Below are 23,385 nucleotides of genomic sequence, written 5' to 3'. Positions count from 1 at the left end.
TAATGCAGCAGCAGCTCATGGGATTCATGCAGCATGTAGTGACAGCTATTGGGGTCCCAATGCCACAGCCTTCGCCCCAGCTTGCACAGCCTCCTACCACTTCGACGACTCCAGCAGTACAGCCCATCGGGCTTCAGAGTCAGGGACAGCCTCCAGTTCAGTTCACGTCACCTCCAGTACAGGTGTCCCAGTGGTTAGCCTCACCGGGTGTTGCCCCGCAGTTCACGCCCTTTCAGACGGGCTTTACACCAGAGCAGTCTTCCTCGCTGTTTGTGCCTGAGTCGTCAGTCTCCAGGAGTCTTGGAGCATCATTCAGCGAGTTGACCGGCATGCCTACTCCGCCTCACATGCATACTGCCGGTCCGTCTACAGCAGCTCCAGCTATCATGACCACTCAGAGGCTCCCCTCGTCTGTCGCCTCGTCAGATCCTACGACAGACTTACTTGCAGCGTCACAGGCAGCACCAGCCCCAGCTCAGACCCAGACCGCTTCAGCGACACTTCCTGCTTCAGAGGGTCAGTCAGTTCAGAGCTCAGGATCAGATGATGATGGCGCCCAGTTCCATCTTGCTCCACGTACTTCAGCGCCCGACTCGTCCGCTGCAGCCCCGCCGACCGACCCTTAGGTTTTGGTGTTTGACGCCAAAGGGGGAGAGGGTTTTGGGTATGTAGACTCAGGGGGAGTGAGCTTTAGGGGGAGCTAGTTATCTAGTATTAGATTATTATATACATTTGGAGTTTTATTTGTGTGATACACTATTACTTATGCATTTGTGTGTTTACTTTCATGCATACTACTATATATATGTGATAGTGTTATCTACGTGGTTGTGATATTTGACATGTGTGATTTCTACTTTGCATTATCTATATGTCATATCACTTGTGTAATGCTCATTTGCGTTTGCTTCCGCGTTTATACTTCGAAGCAAATGAGCTTTATTATTAGTACTCATGCTTAATTCATATCCTTTGAGTACATTGTGTTGGCTTGGGTCATATAAGCTTGACTAACTCTTTTATTCTTACTGACAAAAGCTTATATGAACCAAGCCCGTCAAAAACCTCACTCCATAACATACTCGAGGTGGTATTGTCATCAATCACCAAAAAGGGGGAGATTGAAAGCATCTAGGCCCCTAGTTGGATTTCGGTGATTAATGTCAATACAAGATTACTATGACTAACGTGTGTTTTGCAGAGGCAATTAAGTTAGGTCATGGTAATGGAGATCGATTGGGCAATCGAGGTTGTCATGCCCCTACGATGGAAATCGTTTCGGTTTTCAAAGGATGGACGACAAGGTTAAGGATAACTAGTTCTAAGTGTCGATTGGAGCTGGAGAGACACTTAGAGTAGTTTAGGACTTTGTTTTTCCTTTGGCCGTACTATGAAGGGGGGTATGAACGAGTAGCTTGACCTAGTTGAGTCTAGTGAGTTAGGTGTGGTGCACACTTGTTAAAACTAGCTCTAGGTAGCTCCTATGAATGCCTAAGATCCTTTGGAGCAAACTTCATTCACATATGATCGAGAGTTGAAAGTGAATGGAGGGTCAAACACTGACCGGACGCTGGCTCCGGTGCGACCGGACGCTGGCCGCAGGGTCCGGTCAGTTCGTTTGACTGAGGTGGTTAAGTCTGTTGTGACCGGACGCTGGAGGGTCGTGTGACCGGACGCTGAGAGCTAGCGTCCGGTCGACTCCAGTAAGGGTCCAGACTTGGAAAAGTGTGACCGGACGCGTCCGGTCAGTGCGACCGGACCCTGAGGGTTCAGCGTCCGGTCGAGTCCAGTAAGGTTCCAGTAAGGGTTTTATGCGACCGGACGCGTCCGGTCAGTGCTGACCGGACCCTGCCAGCGTCCGGTCGACTCTTTAAATACTGGTTCGCGGGTAGAACTGACCGGAGCGTCCGGTCATCACGACCGGAGCGTCCGGTCACCCCGCAGAAGCTCATAACGGATAGTTTTTCAGGCTGCCTTATAAATAGAAGCTCCACTCGTGAGTGGAGCAACTTTTGCTCATTTCAACAGCTGAGAAACACGTTTGTGAGTGCCAAGAAGAGCAAGTTCCTAGTGAGGTGTTTGTGATTTGAGAATCCAAGAGAGTAGCCTCACTAGCAAATCAAGAGTAGCAAAGTGTGCATCCATCGTCTCATTAGGCTTCGCGTGGTCAAGTGAGAGTTCGTGCTTGTTACTCTTGGTGATCGCCATCACCTAGACGGCTTGGTGGTGATTGGGAGTTTGGTGTTCACCCGGCGGAGCTTGTGGGTGACCCAACTCAAAGTTGTGAGCGGCTTTGGGTGATTCGCCGCGACGGAGTGTCGAAGAATCAACCCGTAAAGAGCACTTGATCCTTGCGCGGATCAAGGGGGAGCTACACCCTTGCGCGGGTGCTCCAACGAGGACTAGTGGAGAGTGGCGACTCTTCGATACCTCGGCAAAACATCGCCGCGTTCCTTTCTCTCCCTATTTACTTTGAGCACTTACCTTGAGTATTTACTTTAAGCAATTCAATACTTGTTTTACATCCATAGAATTGCTTGCTTGAGTAAGGTTGGAACATAGGTGGTGAGTTCGTTGTGCATTAGTTTGATAGAAATACTTTTCTAGGCACAAGGGGTTAATTGGGCTATCCGTAGGATTTGTTTATTGCAAGAGAATTTCGAATTAGCCCAATTCACCCCCCCTCTTGGGCATCTTGATCCTTTCAACTGTGCTATAATTCTACTCTACAACTTATAGCACGTTCTTCAACTCACTTTCCTACCATAGAAATGCAACATATAAGTATGTTCCTTATATGTCTAACAATAAATATACAAATATATTCCATATATAACTATATTAGCTTAATTAATTTATGTCTAAATTATAATTTTTAGAATAAATTCAATTCCAAGAATCCAAACGGACCCTAAATTATTCTCATACGAGGAATGGATTGTTCCAACACTTGCTGTGACTTTCCATCGCTTCAAGGCACTGCAACACACTTTAGGTGGCCAATGGAACCAAGTATATATAACAGATCCACCTCAAATACACGTTTGCAAAATGATGGTAAAAAACACTGTCCGAATGGTTCGATGTGTGTATTTTCTCTACAGATTGTGTGATTTGTGTAGCTCCCAGAACTAGCGTTCCTCCTATGCTCATGTTATTTATCTGGCGATGCCCTTCTTTTGGTTGCTAGAATGTCTCGTTGAACTCTTATTATCCGTTATTAGATCATTCGGTCCTTGTAAATGCATAGTGCTCTCAGCCACTGTGTTAACTACACACATATGTAGATTCTCCAATGTTATCTTTTTCAAGACATGCAGGCCCTCTGACTAGGTCATTTGCTTTTGTTTATTTATTTATTTATTTATTTGGTGTTCCTTCTTGAGACTTCACACCACTTGTTTTCTTGCATTCATAGGACCTAAATGAGTCTGTCTAACACATGTTAGTCCTATTGCCCATGCTGCCATTGCAATCACCAAAACCACACTAGAAAATGGCAAAGTGTCGGTTTTCCTTACAATAGGATGAAAAAAAAACATATAGAGTAATTAGAACTAATGTATATTCCAACTAGATAAAGAATACAAGGTATCTATATGAGCATTGTGTTAGAATACAAACAAATTAGAAAAAAACTATAATCAACTTTGATTAGACGTGTGTAGGCCCCAAATTTATCCACGAACTTTTGACATTTATGCCCCTTAAAATTACTAGCCAATGCAAGAGCATGAGTTGGTGGAACAGTTTGTGCCAAATGTCCATACTTACCAAGAACAATTTAGCTTAGGTGCCGAACATAACATGATGCATGTGAGTGAGGATTACCATTGTGATGGACAACGGACATTAATATTAGAGCAAGCCCTTCTCTCTTATACCTTATTTATGTTGATTGACTGAGAGAAAGCGTAGCGCGCAATAGGCATGGTAGCCAGGAGCTGCATAGCACAATAACCGAATGGAAAAACAAGTCAACAATAAAGGATAGAAGAACCAAACAGTGCAATAACTTAGATAGTAACTAGAGGTGGGTGTATCTTCTATCCATGATGTATCAAACCATATGTTTGATTCTATGTATGTCTCATTAGTGTGGCTTTTCCATTCTATTACAGGCAACATCCCATCGATAGAGATGCTACTATAGTGGCTTCTTGGATCTCAAGATTTATTGGTTTATAAGTCGCCCATAGGAATTCATGAGGGTGGGGTGTATGTGCAGTATTGGGTGAGTGTATGTATATGTGATCAATCATGTGTATACCATGTTTTTAAAAGAAAGAACAACAAACAAAAGAGAAGATATAAGGGACGAAGGTAAGAGGAAGCTTCTTTTTGTACATCAATGTATATACCAGTCCAAATTAAGCTTGTGATTAGAGTTATAAACAATATTGTTTTTTCAGCGAACTTGGCGAGGTTATTATTGATCTGTCACCAAACTCATGATTCACTGATTTGCATGGTTCATAGATGATTTGGTTTGTAGAGTGTTGTATTTGAGTGGGAGTTTGATAGTTTTGTTATCAACAAATTCACTAGTGCATAAATATGATACAAAATTGGTATGAGAAGTGAAATGTGGTTCAATATAGCTGAAATTTGGTCAGCTAGCATGTGAATGACTTGTTGGTTTATAGTACATACTTGGATTCAGCTTCGTTTCCAGCAACCCATTTCCAACTATGCCATCGTTACCCAACCATGTAACAGGCCACCTACCATACCTCGTCTCTAGCAAGTGACCCTTGTCTCACTAGTACCACCACTCTTCTATTGCCCAGGTCTAGGGAGGACACAAATTCTTATTGAACCACATTCCTCCCGACCTCCACAAACGCTCCCCTCTCCAACCCCACCCACCCACCCACTAAAAAAGAATCTTATCATGAGTTTGTAAGTACTTCCAATGCATTTTATCATGTAAAGTATTGTCATATAAATTGTTATAGCGCATCCAATATATAGTATCATGACTCTAAGTTGGTGCTCCTTCCATTTCTTTATCTTACACATCTTAATTAGGACTAAAGAAAATTGTTTTTTTAGGATGTGTAATACTTACCCAGGCTTTTATTTCTTAATGAAGGGCACTCCTTAATTAGAAAGCTATGTAATTTGATATCACCCTAATGTGCAAGGGAATAAGCCTAGCTAAGAGCATAGTGAAAGTTGTTGGTTGTATATTATTACCACATCATCTACGTCCAATCTAGTAGCACACCTATATAACAAGTTAGCTATAAATACATACTACACCATTATGTATGGCCAACCTCAATCTTTTTTTTTTCTCTAGCTAAATTTGTTGGTGCCGTGTTGTAGTTGTTTATAGATTTATTTATTTACATTCTGCTTGTCTTTTCTAATCTCCTCTCTCTGAGGACTCATGGAAAATCTGATTTGTCAACTCTTACCGAGAAGAAAGGCCATCCATCCATCGTTGATGCTGAAAGCACGAATTCGGCTACTCATCTCTTTGAAAACACCGAAGAGAGAGAAAAAAAAGAGATGTCATCTCTTGTTATCCAAAGATTATTGATTGCCCTCCACATACCAATGGTGAACTGTTTCTACATCGTGCCTGTGCACAGTTCACCAAACGTCGTCGTAATCATCATCACCTAGAAGGAGAACTTGTAGACCATATCGTGCTTGTACACCTGGCCGGGCCTGAGTGTCTGCGACGGGAACTCGGGGTGGTTCACGGCGTCCACGTACCCCATCGTCTCCAGGCAGAACCCAGCGTACCTGTCGTACACCTTGCCGCCCTTGCCCGCGGTGTGGTTGAGGAAGTTCCCCGTGTAGAGCTGCATGGTCGGCTGGTTCGCCCACAGCTCCAGCGCCCTGCCGGACGCGGCGTCCCGGACCTGCGCCACGGGCCGCATCGTCCCTTCCCCGCCGCCGTCGATGATGTAGTTGGCGTCGTACCCGACGGCGCGGCCGCCCATGACGACGACCTGGCGGATGCGGGACCCGATCGGCGTGGGCGTCCGGAAGTCCAGCGGCGTGCCGGCCACGGGCTCGATGCGCCCCGACGAAGGGAGCAGCTCGTCGTCCAGCACGGCGTACCGCGACGCGTGCAGCCGGAGCGTGTGGCCCAGCACGTCGCGGCCGCTGCCCTCCCCGCCCAGGTTCCAGTACACGTGCAGCAGGAAGTTCACCGGCGTCGCCTTGTCCAGCGCCGTCGCGTTCATGTGTACCCCCAGAGTGTACGGCCCCGACATACGGTACGTCACGTACGCGTCCACATTCCCCGGTAACCCTTGCTCTCCGTCGAAGCTGCGGTAGTAGAAGGTGATGTAGGGTGACTCGCCGCCGCCTACGTACTCCTTCACCGTCCAAATGCTTCTGCTGAACCCTCTGTCACCACCTGATGAACAACAAGAACGTATACTGATGTGCATAAGCATCTGAAAGAATCGATTAAACGCGGTGTAGTATGTACTAATGTACAGGATCAATCATGGGCTCTATTTGGATGTACCGTGAATGGTGTTCCTGCCGTCGTTCCTGTGCATGTGGTAGACCTTGCCGTCGAGGACGAACCGGCCCCGGGCAACTCTCTGTGCTATGCGGCCCGTTATCGGCCCGAAGTACTCGGTATCATTCTGGTTGAACAGAGCAAGTTGCAGAGATAAACTAGAAATGAGGATATTGGATATAACACAGAAGAAAAAATACAGCAAACATGTCACTTTCAGGCAGCTTAAAGCTTGATGAGATGCAACTTTATTTGACCAGTATGAAATTTGGTTGGTGGCGAAGGATTATCTTGTTCTTGGAAAGTTCTCCTTGAGTGATGCAACTTTATTTGACCAGCATGACCTCAGGAAAGGGACTACAATAATTGCATATAATGCAGAGGTTTTGTGTGAACTAGCCTGTTTGGATACAAAGTATTTTATTGTTTAAAAAAAGGTCATGGTTTTGTAAAATACTTTGGTTTTGAAAACTATAATGTGTTTGAATGCAATGATTTTTTTACAGTTTTGAAAACCATGGTAGCTAAAACTCTAGTCTTTTTTGGAGCTTTAGAAACTTTACTCTAACTCTCTCTCTTTTTTTAAAAAAAATTATGGCTTCATGTATTTCTTGTTTCAAAACTAAAGTTCATTATTGATACTACAGTTTCTGAAAAACCATAACATCCAAACTGAACCTAAAGCGGAGAATAGCTACAGATTATCTGTCAACTGTCGGTTCTTCATGATTCATCACGTTTTCCTTACATTAACATCTTGATGTCTTAAATATATATTGTAGTACTCCGTTGCATGAACAAGCGAGCATGACGTGCAAGTAGATTGTCTTAAACATGCTGTATTCTCGTGTTTCAGCCGTTCAGGGAAAGAAAAGTACTAGTGGTACTACAAAGCAGATGACAAATCGATGGTACTATTTGAGTTATTGAATCTCGCTTGAGGACAACCTTATTGGGTGGGTGCTTATGTTTAATAGTGCATTAGGTCATGCTGATTAAGGATCAACTTTTGGCATTTACTAGATGTAGTAAACTTATTGGACTGCAGCTTGAACAGACAGGTTGTGTGCCTGCACCGTGCACGCCACTCTACAATAAGTTTGTGTGCCTGCACCGTGCATTGTTCTCGCCCATATCTGTTCATGCTCAACGAACGGACGGCAAATGCAGATGCAGGGCATACTGCTGAAGAAAGATGGAAGAACAGTGCATACAAAGATAAAAGAAAAGGAACATTCAGAGTGGTTTTTGGCGAGCTTACGACGTATTCAGCGATGGTGTCTCTGCCAAGGACGACATCAGCCAAATTCCCTGCAGAAAGACACGCCTGAAATCATCAAGCTTGGTACCAAAGGAAGGAAACAAGGGGGGTGAAGAGGAGACATGAAGCATGAGCACTGCAGGTAAGGTAAGGTACCTTCGCAGTCTGGGAGGACGACGGACATGACTCTGGCGCCCCAGTTGGTGAGCCTGACGGAGAAATCCCCTTTCTTGAGCTCGTACACCCCGACCGTCTTCCTCGTCGCGTCAGCGGGGCCGGTGGCCAGCGCGCAGGCCGCGAGGCACAGCAGCAGCGCGAGGAACTGCTCACGCCTCGCCATTGGCGGCCAGCGATGGCTAGCGGAAGCACGGGAGCACACTGGGGACTGGGGAGGAGGAGAGGGGAGGAGTTGCAGTTGCAGGCATGCGGCTGCCGAGCTCTGCCGCAAGTGATGGACACCGGTCGCCTAATATAGGCGGCTATCAGTTGGGCGATGCCGATGGTTTGGACGGGCTTGATGAAGCGGTCGTTTCGTTCCTCTCCGGATGTGTGGTACTGTAGTAGCTAGTCAAATGGGCCATCATGCACGCGCACGCTGCAGGTTGTGTCCCTTCCCTACGAGTTTCATCCTCGTCCCGTGACCATCGATCCATCGGTGACTTTGAGCCGCGGTAGAAATGTGGCACTGGCACGGCGGCGATGCGGGCGGCGAGGCCAGCAACGGGCCACCGGTGAAAGCGGCGCGGTCGTCGGTTAATTTCGACGTGTGCAGCTTGGACCGGTCATCGGGGAAAAGCTACCTAGAAAGACGCAACAAAAGTACCAAAAAAAAAACAAAATCTCTCAACTGGACGACTTCTGTGTAACACAAGCATTGATTTTAACTACTGCTGTACGTTTTATAGAGTCACATATATTTCATTCGTGCAATCTGAGCACACAAAATGCATGCATAAGGACAAGTGGCAGAGCTAGAAATTTTTACTATGCAAAAAATATTTATCTAGAAAATACATTGTTTTTCTGAACGATACAAACGAAAAAGGAAGCGACGAGGGAAGGGAAACAAAAATCTCAGCCTCGTGCTGAAAAATAACAACACGAGGGAGTTTTCGGTGACAAATAGGTGTAACCTTTGACATATGTACCATCTACATCCTTGTGGCACTCTGTATGATGGTGAAACATTTCACATAACCTCTAGGTTGAGTCATCTAATAAGGTCCACATATAGAGTAGGTAGGTAGCCACTAGGTAGATAGTAGTATTTTCTAAATATCTCTTTTATGGTTGCAGACATGCGTAGTCCCTTACATTTACGTTGTTTAGACCCTTATAGTGTCCGGTTTAGATAACCTCTAAGTTGATTTATACTAAGACATCCTAGGGCCAAACATAGAGCGGGTAAGTAGAAATGTCTAGATTGATTTAGGTTTAGTAACCCAAGGGTTCATATACCTTTAGGTCGAGTGCATTCTCCAAATGTTTGTATTGATTTAGGTTGAGTCATCCAAGAATCCAAGTATAGGATGGATAAGTAGCCCTTGGGTGGTTACTATATTCCAAATGTCTCACTCTTTTATAGTGGAACCCCTTAAGTTTGTCTTTTTCACCCTTGTGAGGTTGTGGCCCCCTAATTGATTTAGATATAGATTGATTTAGGTTTAGTCACCCAAGGGTGCAGATACAGGATGGGTAAGTACCCTTTGTGTGGTTTTCCATTCTTCAGATGTCTAGATTGATTTAAGTTGAGTCATCTGAGAGTCCATATAAAGGATGGATAAGTAGCTTTTGGGTGGTTACTACTTTCAAATGTCTCTCTCTTTTATAGTAGTGAATATGTGTAACCCCTTAAGTTTGTCTTTTGCACCTTATGGGACTGTGGCCCTCTAATTGATCCAGATTTAGCCATCTTAAGTCCAAATATAAGGTGGGTGAGTAACCTTTGGGTGGATAGCATTTTCCAAATGTCTCTCTTTTATAGTAGCACACATGTGTAAACCCTACATTTTTGTGGTTTAGACCCACGTGGCTCTGTCATATTGCCATCCGCCCCAAATAACTCTAAATTGATTTAAATTGAGTCACGCAATTCCAAAATATATGGTGGGTAAGTAGCCGTTGTGTGGGTACAATATTCTTCAAATGTATTGCTCTTTTATTATATTTTTTAGAAAGGATGACAAAAGCTTTGTTGTAGATTTTATTAGACGATAAAAAGAAAAGGCAAGAGCTTTACAAAGTATTTACAGCTGGACAGTTGAGCCTCCATTGGGGGAGAAAAGAGCAACAAAGTTGGAAAAAAAACTAAAAAACCGACTTAGAAACACCAACACAAGAGGGGGCTCGCTAACTGTCCAGTAACTACTGTGACTCACCGCAACTAACGGACAACTGCGATATTGCTAGATTTTGCACGGTGGCCGTGGCCGTGCGGTACTGGAGAATATCATAAAAGAGCATACCCAGTGCAGAGAGTTCTCGCTCTATGCGGGGTCTGAGCAAGGGTGTCAATGGCAAGCCTTACCTTCGCCTGTGCAATGCGAGGAGACCACGACTCGAATCCGAGACCTTTCGGTCACAGGCAGTAAGACTCTACCACTTAGACCAGGCCCGCCCTTCTACTAGAGAATATCATACTTGCACAAAAATGCAACTTGTCTTGGAGTTAAGGTTTTGTGCTGGAAGGTTTGCCTATTCTTTTCCTTTCAAATATTCCACCAAAAAGTAAAAGATTAAGATCCCATACAAATCTCGTCTCTGGGTTTTGTCCACTCCTCCTGCACTTCCACCAGTAGTATGAATTAAGCGATCCATTTGTATCAACCGTGTTAAGCACTGATCAATTGAACCATTGCTTGATATCCTTCCATGCTGTTTTAGTGAACGTGGTGTTTCATGATCGCTTCCACATAACTTGCATTCAGGGTCGTTTGGCCATCCACGCTTCATTAAATTGTTTGCCGTGAGGATTTTTCTTATGTAGCACGGTCCATGCAAAAAAAAAAGCACTTTGGTTCATAGTATAAACAGAACTAGCAAAATGATTCGTGAATTTGATTTCAGATTGTGCATGACTCGATTGGATTGGTTAGTACATAATCTTGGCGACAAACATTACGGTTCGCAAATTGGCTCCGAATCATGTAGTATATTCTTGTGTGTCCAGTGATCCAGTCCCAGGACCCAGCTGGTGGCAGTCACCTTCTGAGCCTTGTTGTTGTCGATGAGGAGCTTTTGCGAAACTGATGGACATTATTGTGGCTGCTAGCTAGAAGGAGAACTTGAACACCATGTCGTGCTTGTACACCTGCCCCGGCCTGACGATCTGGGAGGGAAAGTCCGGGTGGTTCACGGCGTCCGGGAACCCCTGCGTCTCCAGGCACAGCGCGCCGTACTGCCCGTACACCTTGCCGCCCTTCCCCACGACGTCCAGGAGGAAGTTGCCCGTGTAGAACTGCACCCCAGGCTGGTTCGCCCACAGCTCCATCGCCCGCCCCGACGCGCCGTCCCGGACGACGGCCACCTTCCGCAGCGCCCCGTCCTCCCCGTCCACGGCGTAGTTGGTGTCGTAGCCGTAGACGCCGGCCTTGCCGCCGGAGACCTGGCGGATGCGCGAGCCCACGGGCGTCGGGGCGCGGAAGTCGTAGGGCGTGCCGGCCACGGGCGTGACGACGCCCGTCGGGATGAGGGCGCTGTCCACGGGCGTGTACCGGGACGCGAACAGCTGCACCGTGCTGTGGAGGACGTCGCCGCTGCCCTCCCCGCCCAGGTTCCAGTACGTGTGCTGCGCCAGGTTCACCGGCGTCGCCTTGTTCACGGCCGTCGCGTTCATGTGCACGCGCAGGACGTACGGGGACGCCAGCTGGTACGTCACGTACACGTCCAGGTCGCCTGGGAAACCTGTTCCACACACACACACACACACACACAGAGAGAGAGAGAGAGAGGAGAGAGAGAGAGAGAGAGAGAGAGAGAGAGAGAGAGGCGTTTCGATCGGTCACACTCATTTTAGCGATACAACACATGCATGTGCCGTTTTCAGTTTCTCAATTCAACTCCCGGCAATCAGTCAAACCTTGAATACCAGTACTGATGTTACAGATTTGACCGTGTCTGGGGTTCCAAAGTTTGAAAATTTTCTCAAAGAAGGGACAGAGGGAGTAGTATTTGGTTTAAATGAAGATTGGTTCTGAAAAAGATGTGTTTTGTTTTTGGACTGAGAGAGTATGTAATGTCTCAGTGTTACCTTGTTCTCCATCGAAACTATGGTAGTACAGTGTGATGTAGGGCGAGGCACCGCCGCCGACAAATTCTTTAACCGTCCATATAGCCTGACTGAAACCCCTATGGCCACCTGAACAAGGGTAAGGTAAATTTTGCCATTGTTCATGGAGCATTGGAGTTATCTAGAACTGATAACATTTCAATTCACTGAACCCTGAAGCATATACCATGAAGTGTGTTGTTGCCATCGTTTTTAAAAAGATGATAAGCTTTTCCATCAAGCACGAAGCGTGCATTGGCAATTCTGTTGGCTACTCGTCCAACAAGTGCTCCAAAGTAGCTTGTACCATTCTGACAGTAAAACAAGTTAGGACATTATCTAAAAAAACAAGTTAGGAGCTTTATTTACTTATCCATTGAGGACAAAACTGAATATACTATAGCACACTGCAGAACTGTGGAAGAATTCAATTTGAAGTGTTGTCCTATTGGCAAAAGGTTGGCAAAGTTGCTTTTTTTAGAAAAAAAAAAGATTGCATTTAACCTGTTCTCCTATTGGCTCTAGCTAGATTTAATTAGCTTGGTCACTATGCTATCATTTTTTTAGTGCTGTGACTAAATCGCAACCACACTGGAAGTCGATAACTACGAAGTATACTACATGGCAAGTGAAGCTTCAGAAAAGAGGATAAAATGGTAAGAAATATTTCTGAATTTGTATGGTTAAAAAGCTGGGGAACAAGTGAACAAGTCACAGTCTTGGACAGAGATCAGTAGATCACGTGGTGGAGGTTGTCTCACGGGTAACATGGCCACCGGCATAAATAAAGAAATTAAACTGCATCCAGCTAATCTCCAAATCGTTTTGTCGATTCTTCTGGTTCTCCAGAGTTTCTCTTTCTTTTCTCCACTCTCTCTTGTTTTTTTTTTCCCTTCTATTTCATCACCAAATATACTTATCTCTCTGTGTTTTAGAAAGGTTGAGACGTTGCGAACACATCTCAATTTTTGAGTGGCCTGTGGGGGTTGTTTTCTCTGCCTGGGACCTCCCCGTGTAGAAAACTCAGCTCAAACTGAAAGCGACGACATAGGTCCTTGTGGTTGTTTTCAATCTGATGACCTTCTCTACTTTTATATCCCTGAATGATTGACTAGTTGACAGCGGTTTTGCGGGATATTCGATGCCCAAGGAATTTGAATACATCTTCTCCTTGCATATATACTACGAATACGAAGTATCAAGTATGGAGCAAATTCGGAAACTGAAAATTAGGAAGGAAAAGGAATGCATGCCGAAGGCTCACTACGTTATGCAGGCCACATCTGCATCGGTCAGCAAGGTGCAAACTGACAAGCAGTAGTACAGTTCGTAGAATTGTTGCAGAGATAAACATAAACCAAGCGGTGGGCGCAACATAGGTTATGTCAGTAAGAACGGGAGCAGTGTGTGATAGTGAACCTTACCACGTATCCTCCAATGGTGTCATAGCCAAGCACGACGTCAGCCAAATCCCCTGGAAAGGAAGTTGGGGAGGCAGAGTAAATACGCTGGTGATGGTGGACTAATAATCGCACACGTACAGCAGAGAGGACGGACGCCATGGATGGATTCTTGCAGAGAGGATCAGAGGAAAGTCGAACGCACCTTTGGAATCCGGGAGGACGACGGAGGTGATGGTGGCGCCCCAGTTGGTGACGCTGACGGAGAAATCGCCCGCCTTGAGCTCGTACACGCCGACCATCTTCCTCCCCGCCGCCGCATTGGCCGGGACGAGGGTGGCGACGCACGCGCACAGCACCGCGAGGAGCAGCGGAGCTCTAGCCGCCATGATCAGCCAACGCAGGCGTGGTGTCGCCGTGCGTGCGTGCCCGGGTGCGCCTTAAGAAGGACGACGAACGAAGGCAGAAGCAGAACAGGAGCAAGAGGGACGACTGACTGAGTGACTGACTGGGAGGGCGACTGACGACAGCTGCTGGAATGGATGGATGGACGTGTATGCAGTCAAAGATGTAGCTGGGATGCGATAAGATAGTAGTGCCAAATCCGAAGTGGTCACTCCTCGGTTCCTGCTCCCAAATGCCAGGCCCGGCCCGATCGAATTGTCGTCTCGTGAGCACGCCGCACGCCGGGGCCAGCCGGCCACCGCTTGTCTCGCGTTGCTCTTGTCCGCAACCGCAAGCTAATCTGCGCTACGTACGCGCCTGCCCATCCAGCTGCCTCCTTTGCGGGGTGAGCGGCAGAGCGCCGGGCGCCGGCAACTTGGCTGGCACATGGGCGGCGACCGGCGAATATTCGTGCTGCGCATGATGGTCCAGCCTCCAGCGCTTGAAACATCAACATGTACGCACGCTCACCGCTTGTCCGTGCATGGTCCCTGCGCACACTCAGATCCACTTCCGATCGGAGGAAAATCGATCTGCGTCTTTCGTTGCCCACAGATTGTCGTCGTCGTCCAGGGCACGTTGTGCGGAAATCGTGTAGGCACGCGGCGGGAGGGATCCACCGTGCCGCCGCTGACAAATTGAAGCGATCGGCTCTGGAGAACCCGGAAAATTCAGAGTGGCAGAGGCACTTTGCCCTGTTCGCTTTGCTGATAAGTTATGGTTGAAAGTACCGTTAGCTGATTTGTTGTGAGAGAAAAATATTGTTTGTTGGCTGAAAAAGTACGGCTTATAAGCCAAGCGAGCGAGGAGTCGGGTGATCGTGACCGCAGCAGACACAGACACGGGACAAGAACGCACAGGGTCACGGCCATTGTGGACCGCCTGCAGTTGAACCAGCTAGCGGAGCAACGCAGCACGCTACAACTCGTACGATGATCATATCCGTTGCAGTTGCAGGGACGAAGCAAGAGCAATCTGCTAGTAGTGCGCTCGGGTTTCATTCACACTGGAACTGGAAGGCCACCAGAGAGCAGCACTAGATCGCTGGCCCCTGGCAGTGGCAGGCAGGGCAGCCCTTTCGTTTCGAGCGTGCAGTTCACAAGTGCAGATCCGCACAACGTCACGCGTCAGCACTCAGCAACCCGCTCAATCTTGGATCATGTGGTTCTGATTGACTTGAAACAGTGCGTCACAGTGAGTGCTAGATTTGACGACAAGGTCGGAACTACGGTTTAGATCATATCAAGAAAAGGGAGGTTGAAAAGTGAAAAGCAAGAGTGCTACGACACGTACGGTCTCTGATTTCTGGGTACGGTATAACACACAGAGATATCAGGTACGTGATTCATATGTTTCTAATGTTTTTGTTATATATATACTTGTACCTCATCGTGCATGAGAGAAATGGATCCTATCACACGCTGCAACGTTTATTCAACTTGTGTTCACATTTTTTTCTTGTAAAATGTTGTGAACAATTACCCATCATAGAAAGAATACAATTTCAATTTTGTTGTGAGTCGAATCATCTTAAATGTTATCAAATTTATGTAAAAAAGATCAATATTTATGATACGAAATAAGTATCATCAGACTTGTTGTAGAATAAATTTCTTTATATCGTACCTATCCAATGTTATACAAGTTAATACTTTTTTCGGCAACACTAGCGTCTGGATGTTCGGACGCCCGTGGCTGCTCCGTCCCATCCACTCGGATTCGCGCGCCGCCCAAGCCAGCTCCATTTACCATGCTCGCATCCGAACCGCCTGCTTCAAATGCGCTGCCCACACTGCTCGGATGACTTGCCTTCGCCTCTACCACACTGGCACGATGCACGTCTCTTCCCGAGCGCCCAAAAGACTCGCCCCGCCTCTTCCACAATGGCACCGTGCGGCATGTGCCTCATTCCCACACTGCGGGCGGCGGCATGCACCTCCTCCACGCGTCGGTGGCCGCGGCATGGCCCTACCTGCCCTCATGGACACCAATGCAGACGGTCTACACTTGCAACATGAAACACTCGAAATACAACAAACATTTGAAACAAATAAAATATTTAGGACATACGCTTGCAACATGTGTGTGAAACGTATGCAACATCCAGATAAAACAATTACAACATATAAAGACACTTACTGCAACATAAGACTGAAACAGCTGAAACATTTAGAATATATTGTTGCAACATATGTGTGAAAACATATGCAACATCTAGATAAAAATGATTACAACGTACGTCTGGAAATAGATGAAATATTTTGAACAAACACTTGCAACTAGGGATGGCAATGGGCGGATTCGGATCAGGTGGAGCCTTCGCGGACATGAACTCAAAACCCGAAACCGCCCTGAACACCGGTTCGAGTGATAATCGAAAGCCTGAAACCAAACCCGGTGGATCCCCGAAACCCGATTGGTTAACCGAAACCTAAAGATGAGCAAACGAGCCGCCCGGCCCAGCCCGGCATGGGCCCGATAGGGCACGGCATGGAAGGGCCCACCGGGCCGTGCCGTACCAGACCTTCGTGCCTGGCCGACGGCCCGGGCCGTTTTTCGTGGTGTGCCAGCCCAAAAAGCCTGGGCCCAGAAGTTCACCGAGCGGGCCCATGGCCCATCAGCTGCCAATAGAGAGAGGGGAAGGGGAGGGTAGGAGGCAGGGGACGTGGCGGCGACCGCCGGCGTTCTCGCCGCCGAGCAGAGTGACACCAGATCCAGAGAAGGCGTGGAGGAGGCTGGCACGCCCGCCCCTGAGGAGCTCGAAGCTGGATCCGGAGGAGCTGCTCCAAGCCGGCGCCGGCCAGCGCGCTCGAAGGCAGTGTCCTTGACGCCGCTGCGCTGGAAGCGTAGGCCACCGCGCTCGAAGCAGAGGGAGTCGCGAGTGCTCGAGCAGGATGGTAAGGCTAAGGTGCGGGGCCACGAGCGCTGTGGTGCGGGGACACGAGCAGGACGGGACGTGATGCGAGGAATCACGAGACTCGTGACTCGCGGGCACGAGCCGAGAGGGAGTGCGGCTGGGGGAGGGAAAGGGGGAAGTGAGTTAGCAGGCCTTAAGGTTACATGGTGGGCTGTTAGCACTTAGCATTCCTTGGAGGTCACCAGGCCGTACCGGACCTATCTCTAATTGTCGTGTCGGGCCGTGCCGCCCGGCGTGCTTGAGCATCGGCCCAGGGCCAAAATTTCATACTTTGTGTCGGGCCATTAGGCTGCGGGCTGCAGGCTCATCTTTACCGAAACCCGAAACCCACCACTACATGGCAATACAAAATAATAATAAGGAATTTTTAGCAACATATCCATGATGCATTTTACATATTCATATGTATAAATAAGAGGCAATAAACAACACACAATTTCATGACTCAACTTAGAACAAATTTAATTGCTTACATAAACAATTTATTAATAAAAACACATGAGTTTTTTATTCAAAATGTCTATTTCGTACCTCCATTGGGCATCCGTGGGTGAAAACCGAAACCCGAAACAGAACTCGATAAGTTTCGGATCCCCGAACCCGAAAACCGTGGGGGGAAATTCAAACCCGAATCTGAACCTGCTGGACCTGAAACTCGCGGATATCTGCCCCGAGCCTGCCCCGCTACCATCCCTACTTGCAACATGCTTCTGAAATACTTGCAGCACCCGATCTATTTTTGCAACATACCTTTGAAATGACTGAAACACCTAAAACATACTTTTGCAACATAGGGGAAGGGAAGCCTTGGCTAGTCGATTCCAGCCGTTGGAGTCAGAGCTGGCGGCGCATGAGCACCACCGCCACCATCGCCGCCAGTACCGGGCTTGGCTCGGCGGCAACGGTGAGGGATGAGGGGCAAGGAGCGCCATGGCCACTGGGATGGTGGGGGAGCTCGGTCGCCAGGGTGAGAGAGGGTGCCACCGGGGGTGGTGAGGGCGCAGCGCTGGGATGGAGGAGAGCCGCCCACTCCCCTGCAACACCGACGTGCCACCTTCATGGATCTCGCTCTTTCTCCATGGATCTTGCCGGGGTAGGGAGAGGGTCGCCAGATCTGCGGGTGTTGGGGGTTCCCGGTGGTGGAGGACACCGGGAACTGGTGTGCTGTGGCAAGGGATGAGGAGCGCGCGGAAGGGGTAAGGACGAGAGCAGAGCGGAGCAAGGTGTGCGGGAGTTGATTTTGTTTTTTAGGTGAGCGGCACATGCGACAGTGAGTGGAGCAAGTTTCGGCCTTCCGGATGTCTCAATGGTAACATAACCGTTTTTCTTTATATTAAACTTGATCTAAGATAATTTAACTTATGAAAAAATTATACTACCTTTGGTACCTAAAATTGCTTCTTCTTTTTTGATAGAGGGCGTATTCTTCTTGAACAGGCACTACAAAACAGGTGAGTTGTTCCCACCTCCCTAGAGGAAAGGTAGGAAACGATACTCCAGACATCATTTCAGTATTTCAATACGGTTCAGGCCAAACCGAACGTCATATACTTTCTCAGGCTGCGTTCTAATTTTATCTACAGATACATGGGGGTTTGGGGTCCTTCTTATGTCTGATGTCTCACCAAAAGGAGGCCAAAAGGACCGACAGCAAATTCAATCCCTGTTCGGATCTTAGATTCAACGACTGCTGAAAGCCTGAAACACAGACGGACAGGGATCACGGCCTGGTGCAGGGCTGGCCCTTCCCTACACCGTACTATGACTGTGAGATCTGTGGCCACACGTAGGACTATAGGAGCCTGCTCCTGGGAGCAGTTCCTGAATCATCCAAGTATCTGTTCTCTGCAACAAAAGAGTTAAAAGGAGAAACTCGTTACTAGCAGCTTCTGGATTTGTATCCATACTGCAAAACAAAGGTCAAGATGCATGAATGAGCAAGCAAAAACAAAATCTTAATCTGATACCACCCTGCATCAAAAGCAAATTTGCACTAATTGCTCGACATAAGGGGAAGGCAGGTGGTGCCGTCGAGGATTTAGGCGCGGATGGTGATTCAGTTGAGGATCCAATTCTGCTACGACGCCGTCGACTGACCCTGGCGCCTCGGCCTATCTCCGTTCTGGCAAGATCGAGACTGGTGGCTTCCGCTGATGAAGCTTCTGTACATCCATCGGACAACCAGCTAGAGGATGAAGAGGCGCCTGCGACGTCGGCGGAGTACGGTGAGTCTTTCCATTCAGCTATTTTGGCAGGTTTTAACCCCGACGAGGCAACTGGTTATGCTCTCGAAAAATGTTCCGGCGAATTCAATGCCAACAAGAACAAGTTCTCTGCACAATCAGAGGAAACTTTGTGTGAAGATTTTTGGAATCAAATCGGCTTCCCAAAGGGATCTCGATGGTGGGAGTCTGACTCACAGCTCCCTTGCCAATCGACTTTTGCCGGTTCTCAATCTTCAAACGAGGCTGATACTGTGGATCGGGAAAATACTCGACCATTCGCAAATCAACCTGCTCGTACAAAAATTTCCTCTCCGGCGACCTAGGATGGTTCGTCCATGGAGGGGACCCTTGCCCAAACCTCGTTCGTCAGCTCCAGTGACGCTGGCCACATTCATGCCGCCTGAATTGGTAACTAATCCCGATCGGGTTGCCGTGGATACCGCAGTAAATTCAATTGCAAAACAGAGTCAAGATCTACGAGTCCTAGTTGAGCGGGCAAAATCCTTTGGTCGGTCCAGAAATGATCTGGTGCGATCGTGTCCTTGGCGGACCCACGTGCGGGTGACACAAAAACACCAAATGCCAATAGCGCTCATAACCTAGCGACAGATCATACGCGAGCCGCCGCCATTCCATCTCGCCCTACCTACGCCGAGATGGCGGCTCGTGCACCACCACCACCGAGTCGTGAGGCTCCTCCACCGATTCGTGATTTTCACCAAAACAGACCCCCACGCCGGTTCGATCGGCCTCAGAGAGGTCGTGGCACTGGACCGGGCGTTGGTCATGGATATGTTAGCCGTCATCTAGGAAGACATAATGCAGCAGGGCGTGGAGATGGTCGTGGAGCCCAATCGGACCATGACAGGAATCAACGTGGCCACCAGCAACACTTTCAGCAAGCAGAATACCGGCCTCATGGGCGAACTGAAGCGTCTTCTGCTACTGATCTTGCAAAGCCGAAAAAGGTCAAACCACCTCATCGTTTTAGGTGTAAGTGTAATGGGCATTTAGCAGATTGTTGCAAGGCGGATCTAGATTGTTTTATTTGTAATAAGAAGAATGCCCACATTTAAGCAAAGTGCCCTCTCGTTGAGCTTCCAAAACCAACAGCGTCCATGCTAGGTTCTGCTAAGAATGAGCTGGGTTTTTTCCACGTACCAGATTTTGAGTTCAAATTGGAGACCCCGAAACCATCTCCTACTGCTTTGATAAAGGCAGCGGGAATTGATGCAGCCACAGTTCAGACAGAGCTTGCAAAATTCATCACAGCAGACTGGAACTGGGAAGCGCTTCCTCATGGGGATGACTCTTTCCTGGTGGAATTCCCATATGAGGATGAACTCAAACGAAGAGACGATATTGATTTTTGTTTGAAGAATCATGGGGTCACATTGACAATCTCAGAGTGGCAGGATGCTAGTGACTCTATTCCGGCTTATCATCTTGATGAAGTTTGGGTTCATGTCAGTAAAGTCCCTCATCCTTGGCGCCATTACCTTGGCTTTTGGGCACTCGGTACAGTCATCGGTGCTACCGTAGATGTTGATATGCTCACTTATATGGAAAAAAGGTGTGATCCGGATTCGGGTGGGGATGATGAGCAGAGAGTATTTACCCTTTACCACCGATGTGGTTTTTGGAAAAGTAGGACATGAAGTAATTTTCAGTTTGGAGGAGACAACTTTTGAGCCAACAATTCCTCCATCGAATCTAGATTACTCTGATCGGGATGAGGATGCGGCTGGAAAAGATGATGCAAATCATGGGCGTGATGGTGGACAGGCCCAGAAAAAGCAGAAAACTACAGAGAACACGTCATCTTCATCTAATGCCCCTACTGGAGGTGGACCTGTGCCAATGCAATTGGCAACTGCGATGTCACTGCTTGAGAAAAAAGGACGCCTAGGGAAACTGAGCCAGTTACTAAGCCTAGATGACATAGCTAAGCTACCGACTGTGTATGTTACCCCTCCGGCCAAGAATGTCAAAGGCAATGCATGTTCAGGAAAGAGTCTTCATCCACCAGAGAAAGCTACTAGTGGTGAACGTACTAGTACTGAACCCAGTTTGGAAGCTACAGAACGATCATTAGTGGCTGGGACACATACTTTACCTTCTGATCAGTCACACTCGCCCAGGCTCAGCAAAAAGGTGACACCTACTCAGCCCATGCCAACCTCGCCTAGGCCAAAGGTTGGGACAAACAGCAGGTCGACATCACCTATTCCCATGCTGTGTGAAATTGATAGCAGTGTTAGACCGGAGATACCTCATAGCAGCAGTTCTGCTCCGACCATCAGGCAGACAGTTAAGCCTGCAGAATCAGGCGATCTGTTGATGTCAAGGTTGATGACTCCGCGTCCGTCGGATTCAAGCAAGCCGGGCAAAGATGTTCCAGCTAATATTAATGATGGTCCATGGTTACAATCCCCTTGAGGTACAAATGAAAATTCATTATCGCTATTGAATTCAACTGAAGGACTACGACGTAGTACACGTACTAATATCCAATCTGCTGATGGAATTTCCACAGCTGACGAGGATATGACAAGCAAAGCTATGGAAGGGCTACCATCCGAAATTTGGATAGCCCTCCGGAGAAGAAGTCGGCGGCTGCACAGAGTGTGGTGCCGCATTCGCCTTCATCTCTGTCGATTCCATAGCCTGGTATGCACAGCTCCTGCCCTGCTATTTCCTTTATTCCTATTTCGAATGCTTCTTGTGTTAGAAATCTCAGTAACTTAGGTTATAAATTAGATAATAGCAGTGCAGAGTGTACTTTGTCTATCAATGCTTTAAAAAAAATAGAAGTTGATAGAACGATTGTAACACCACTCACAAAACAATCGAAAAAAAAGGAGATATGAATGCGGGTGTTACTAAACCATTGATTCTTGATGCTAGTGATGACGAGGCCGTCGTAGATGATGACCTGCTCGCTCATTTGATCAAGGATGTGTAGGAGGTGGATTTTGAGGACATGGACCCGGACACAAAATTATGTGATCTGAAGGCCACTGTCCGAAAATCAAAATCTACCTCGAGAAAACGTAAGATCCGGAAAAGGATCATAACGTAGTTTACTAATGAAAGGTTTCTTTTCGAATAGCAGAGGTTTATTGGACCTAGCTAAATTCCGATATATTTCAGAGGCAGTAAAGGACCATAGTCTAGATTTCATTACTATCATGGAAACAGGGAAACAAGACATGTCAAAGACGAATTTGGCACGACTCTCGGGAGGTGCAGATTTCGTTTGGCATTGTCTTCTCACAATAATTCAGCCGGAACAATATTTTTTAGCTAAATTCAGCCAAGCGAACGGTGGGAACAAAAAGGATAGAGTACTAGTCCTTCTCCCCAGCAACCTTCCCTTCTGAAGCAAGATAGATATCAAAGGTGGCGATCATTTGATCAACGCCCTCAAGCCCAGGAAAGAGTGTCTGAGCCTTGAGGGCAAATTTCCTGGCACCCTGCAAGTCCCTAGCTTCAAACTTCTTCTTTGCAATACCCTTTGCCCTTTGGGCCTCATCCTTGTTGCATTCCATTTCTTCACACACCTTTGGAAGTACAAATAGCCACACCTTTTACAATTGATTCACAGAATTTAGGTCCTCAGAGTCCCAAAACTATTTTCACCAATCGGCACCGAACAGAGGAGCACACAAGAAGTTTCCAAACCTGCCTAGAAGGAAACAAATGTTACCTAAAATTGCAAAACTTGCGACTAGTTAATACGGGCAGACCCAGTATAGGACATGGGTGGCACTAATTTTGCAAAGAATAGAAGTTAGTAGGTGCAACACATGTATACGCTGGCATTAGGGTTTAGGGCAGGGGCAGATCCAGTAACGGACATGGGTGTACACTTGTAAACCCAATATTTTTTTTGCAAAAAATCAAAGTTTGTAGGCATGTATACACTTGTAATTAGATCAGATCCGAATACAAATAGCCAAATAACTTAAATTAGGGTTTGGGTGACCGGTTTCACGGATCAGGAATGAGAACGAAAGAGTAAGGGTGCGAATACCTGGCGTGGCGGATGCTCGTCGCCAGCGAAGGATGCGACGAAGGCCTCGAAGGGAGCGACGAAGGCCTAGGCACTTGGCACGTCAGTGGTCAATTGCTGCACAGGGGATGGAGAGACAGCACATGCCGTGTGAACGCCTAAATGCCAGAAGAAAAGGCTGATGGGTCATGGGGTGGGGCGAGCAGATGGCGTAGGGAGGAGCTGCGCGGGGTGGGGCAGGAGGGGCGGTGCGAAGAGTCACGAGGGGAGGGGTGGGCAGGTCAATCGGCAGCGGTGCTGGAGATGAAGAAGCCAGAAAATCAGCCTCCGCTCGACTTCTAGGTTTCTCCACTTTGCAGTTAGAAG

The 23,385-nt window shown here is 47.5% G+C and overlaps 2 protein-coding genes and 1 pseudogene across 2 annotated transcripts; 1 reads left to right on the top strand and 2 right to left on the bottom strand.

The window, feature by feature from the left end:
* Window positions 1-5,446: 5,446 nt before the first annotated feature.
* LOC136497182 (uncharacterized) lies at window positions 5,447-8,204 on the bottom strand. Its single transcript, XM_066492967.1, has 4 exons — window positions 7,908-8,204; window positions 7,752-7,801; window positions 6,494-6,617; window positions 5,447-6,379 (listed from the first exon to the last, which is right to left on the bottom strand). Exons 1-4 carry the CDS (start codon window positions 8,089-8,091, stop codon window positions 5,631-5,633), a joined length of 1,107 nt encoding a protein of 368 aa, XP_066349064.1. The 5' UTR covers window positions 8,092-8,204; the 3' UTR covers window positions 5,447-5,630.
* Window positions 8,205-10,798: 2,594 nt separating this feature from the next.
* On the bottom strand, window positions 10,799-13,931 carry LOC136497015 (uncharacterized). The gene is made up of 5 exons (XM_066492798.1): window positions 13,624-13,931; window positions 13,443-13,492; window positions 12,206-12,329; window positions 12,001-12,108; window positions 10,799-11,654 (listed from the first exon to the last, which is right to left on the bottom strand). The coding sequence occupies exons 1-5, from the start codon at window positions 13,805-13,807 to the stop codon at window positions 11,023-11,025; spliced, it is 1,098 nt and encodes a 365-aa protein (XP_066348895.1). The 5' UTR covers window positions 13,808-13,931; the 3' UTR covers window positions 10,799-11,022.
* Window positions 13,932-19,660: 5,729 nt separating this feature from the next.
* LOC136495848 (uncharacterized) lies at window positions 19,661-20,913 on the top strand (annotated as a pseudogene).
* Window positions 20,914-23,385: the final 2,472 nt, after the last annotated feature.

This window comes from Miscanthus floridulus, chromosome 12 (assembly GCF_019320115.1).
Source record: "Miscanthus floridulus cultivar M001 chromosome 12, ASM1932011v1, whole genome shotgun sequence".
Lineage (NCBI taxonomy): Eukaryota > Viridiplantae > Streptophyta > Magnoliopsida > Poales > Poaceae > Miscanthus > Miscanthus floridulus.
This window is presented reverse-complemented; position numbering and strand designations above follow the sequence as displayed.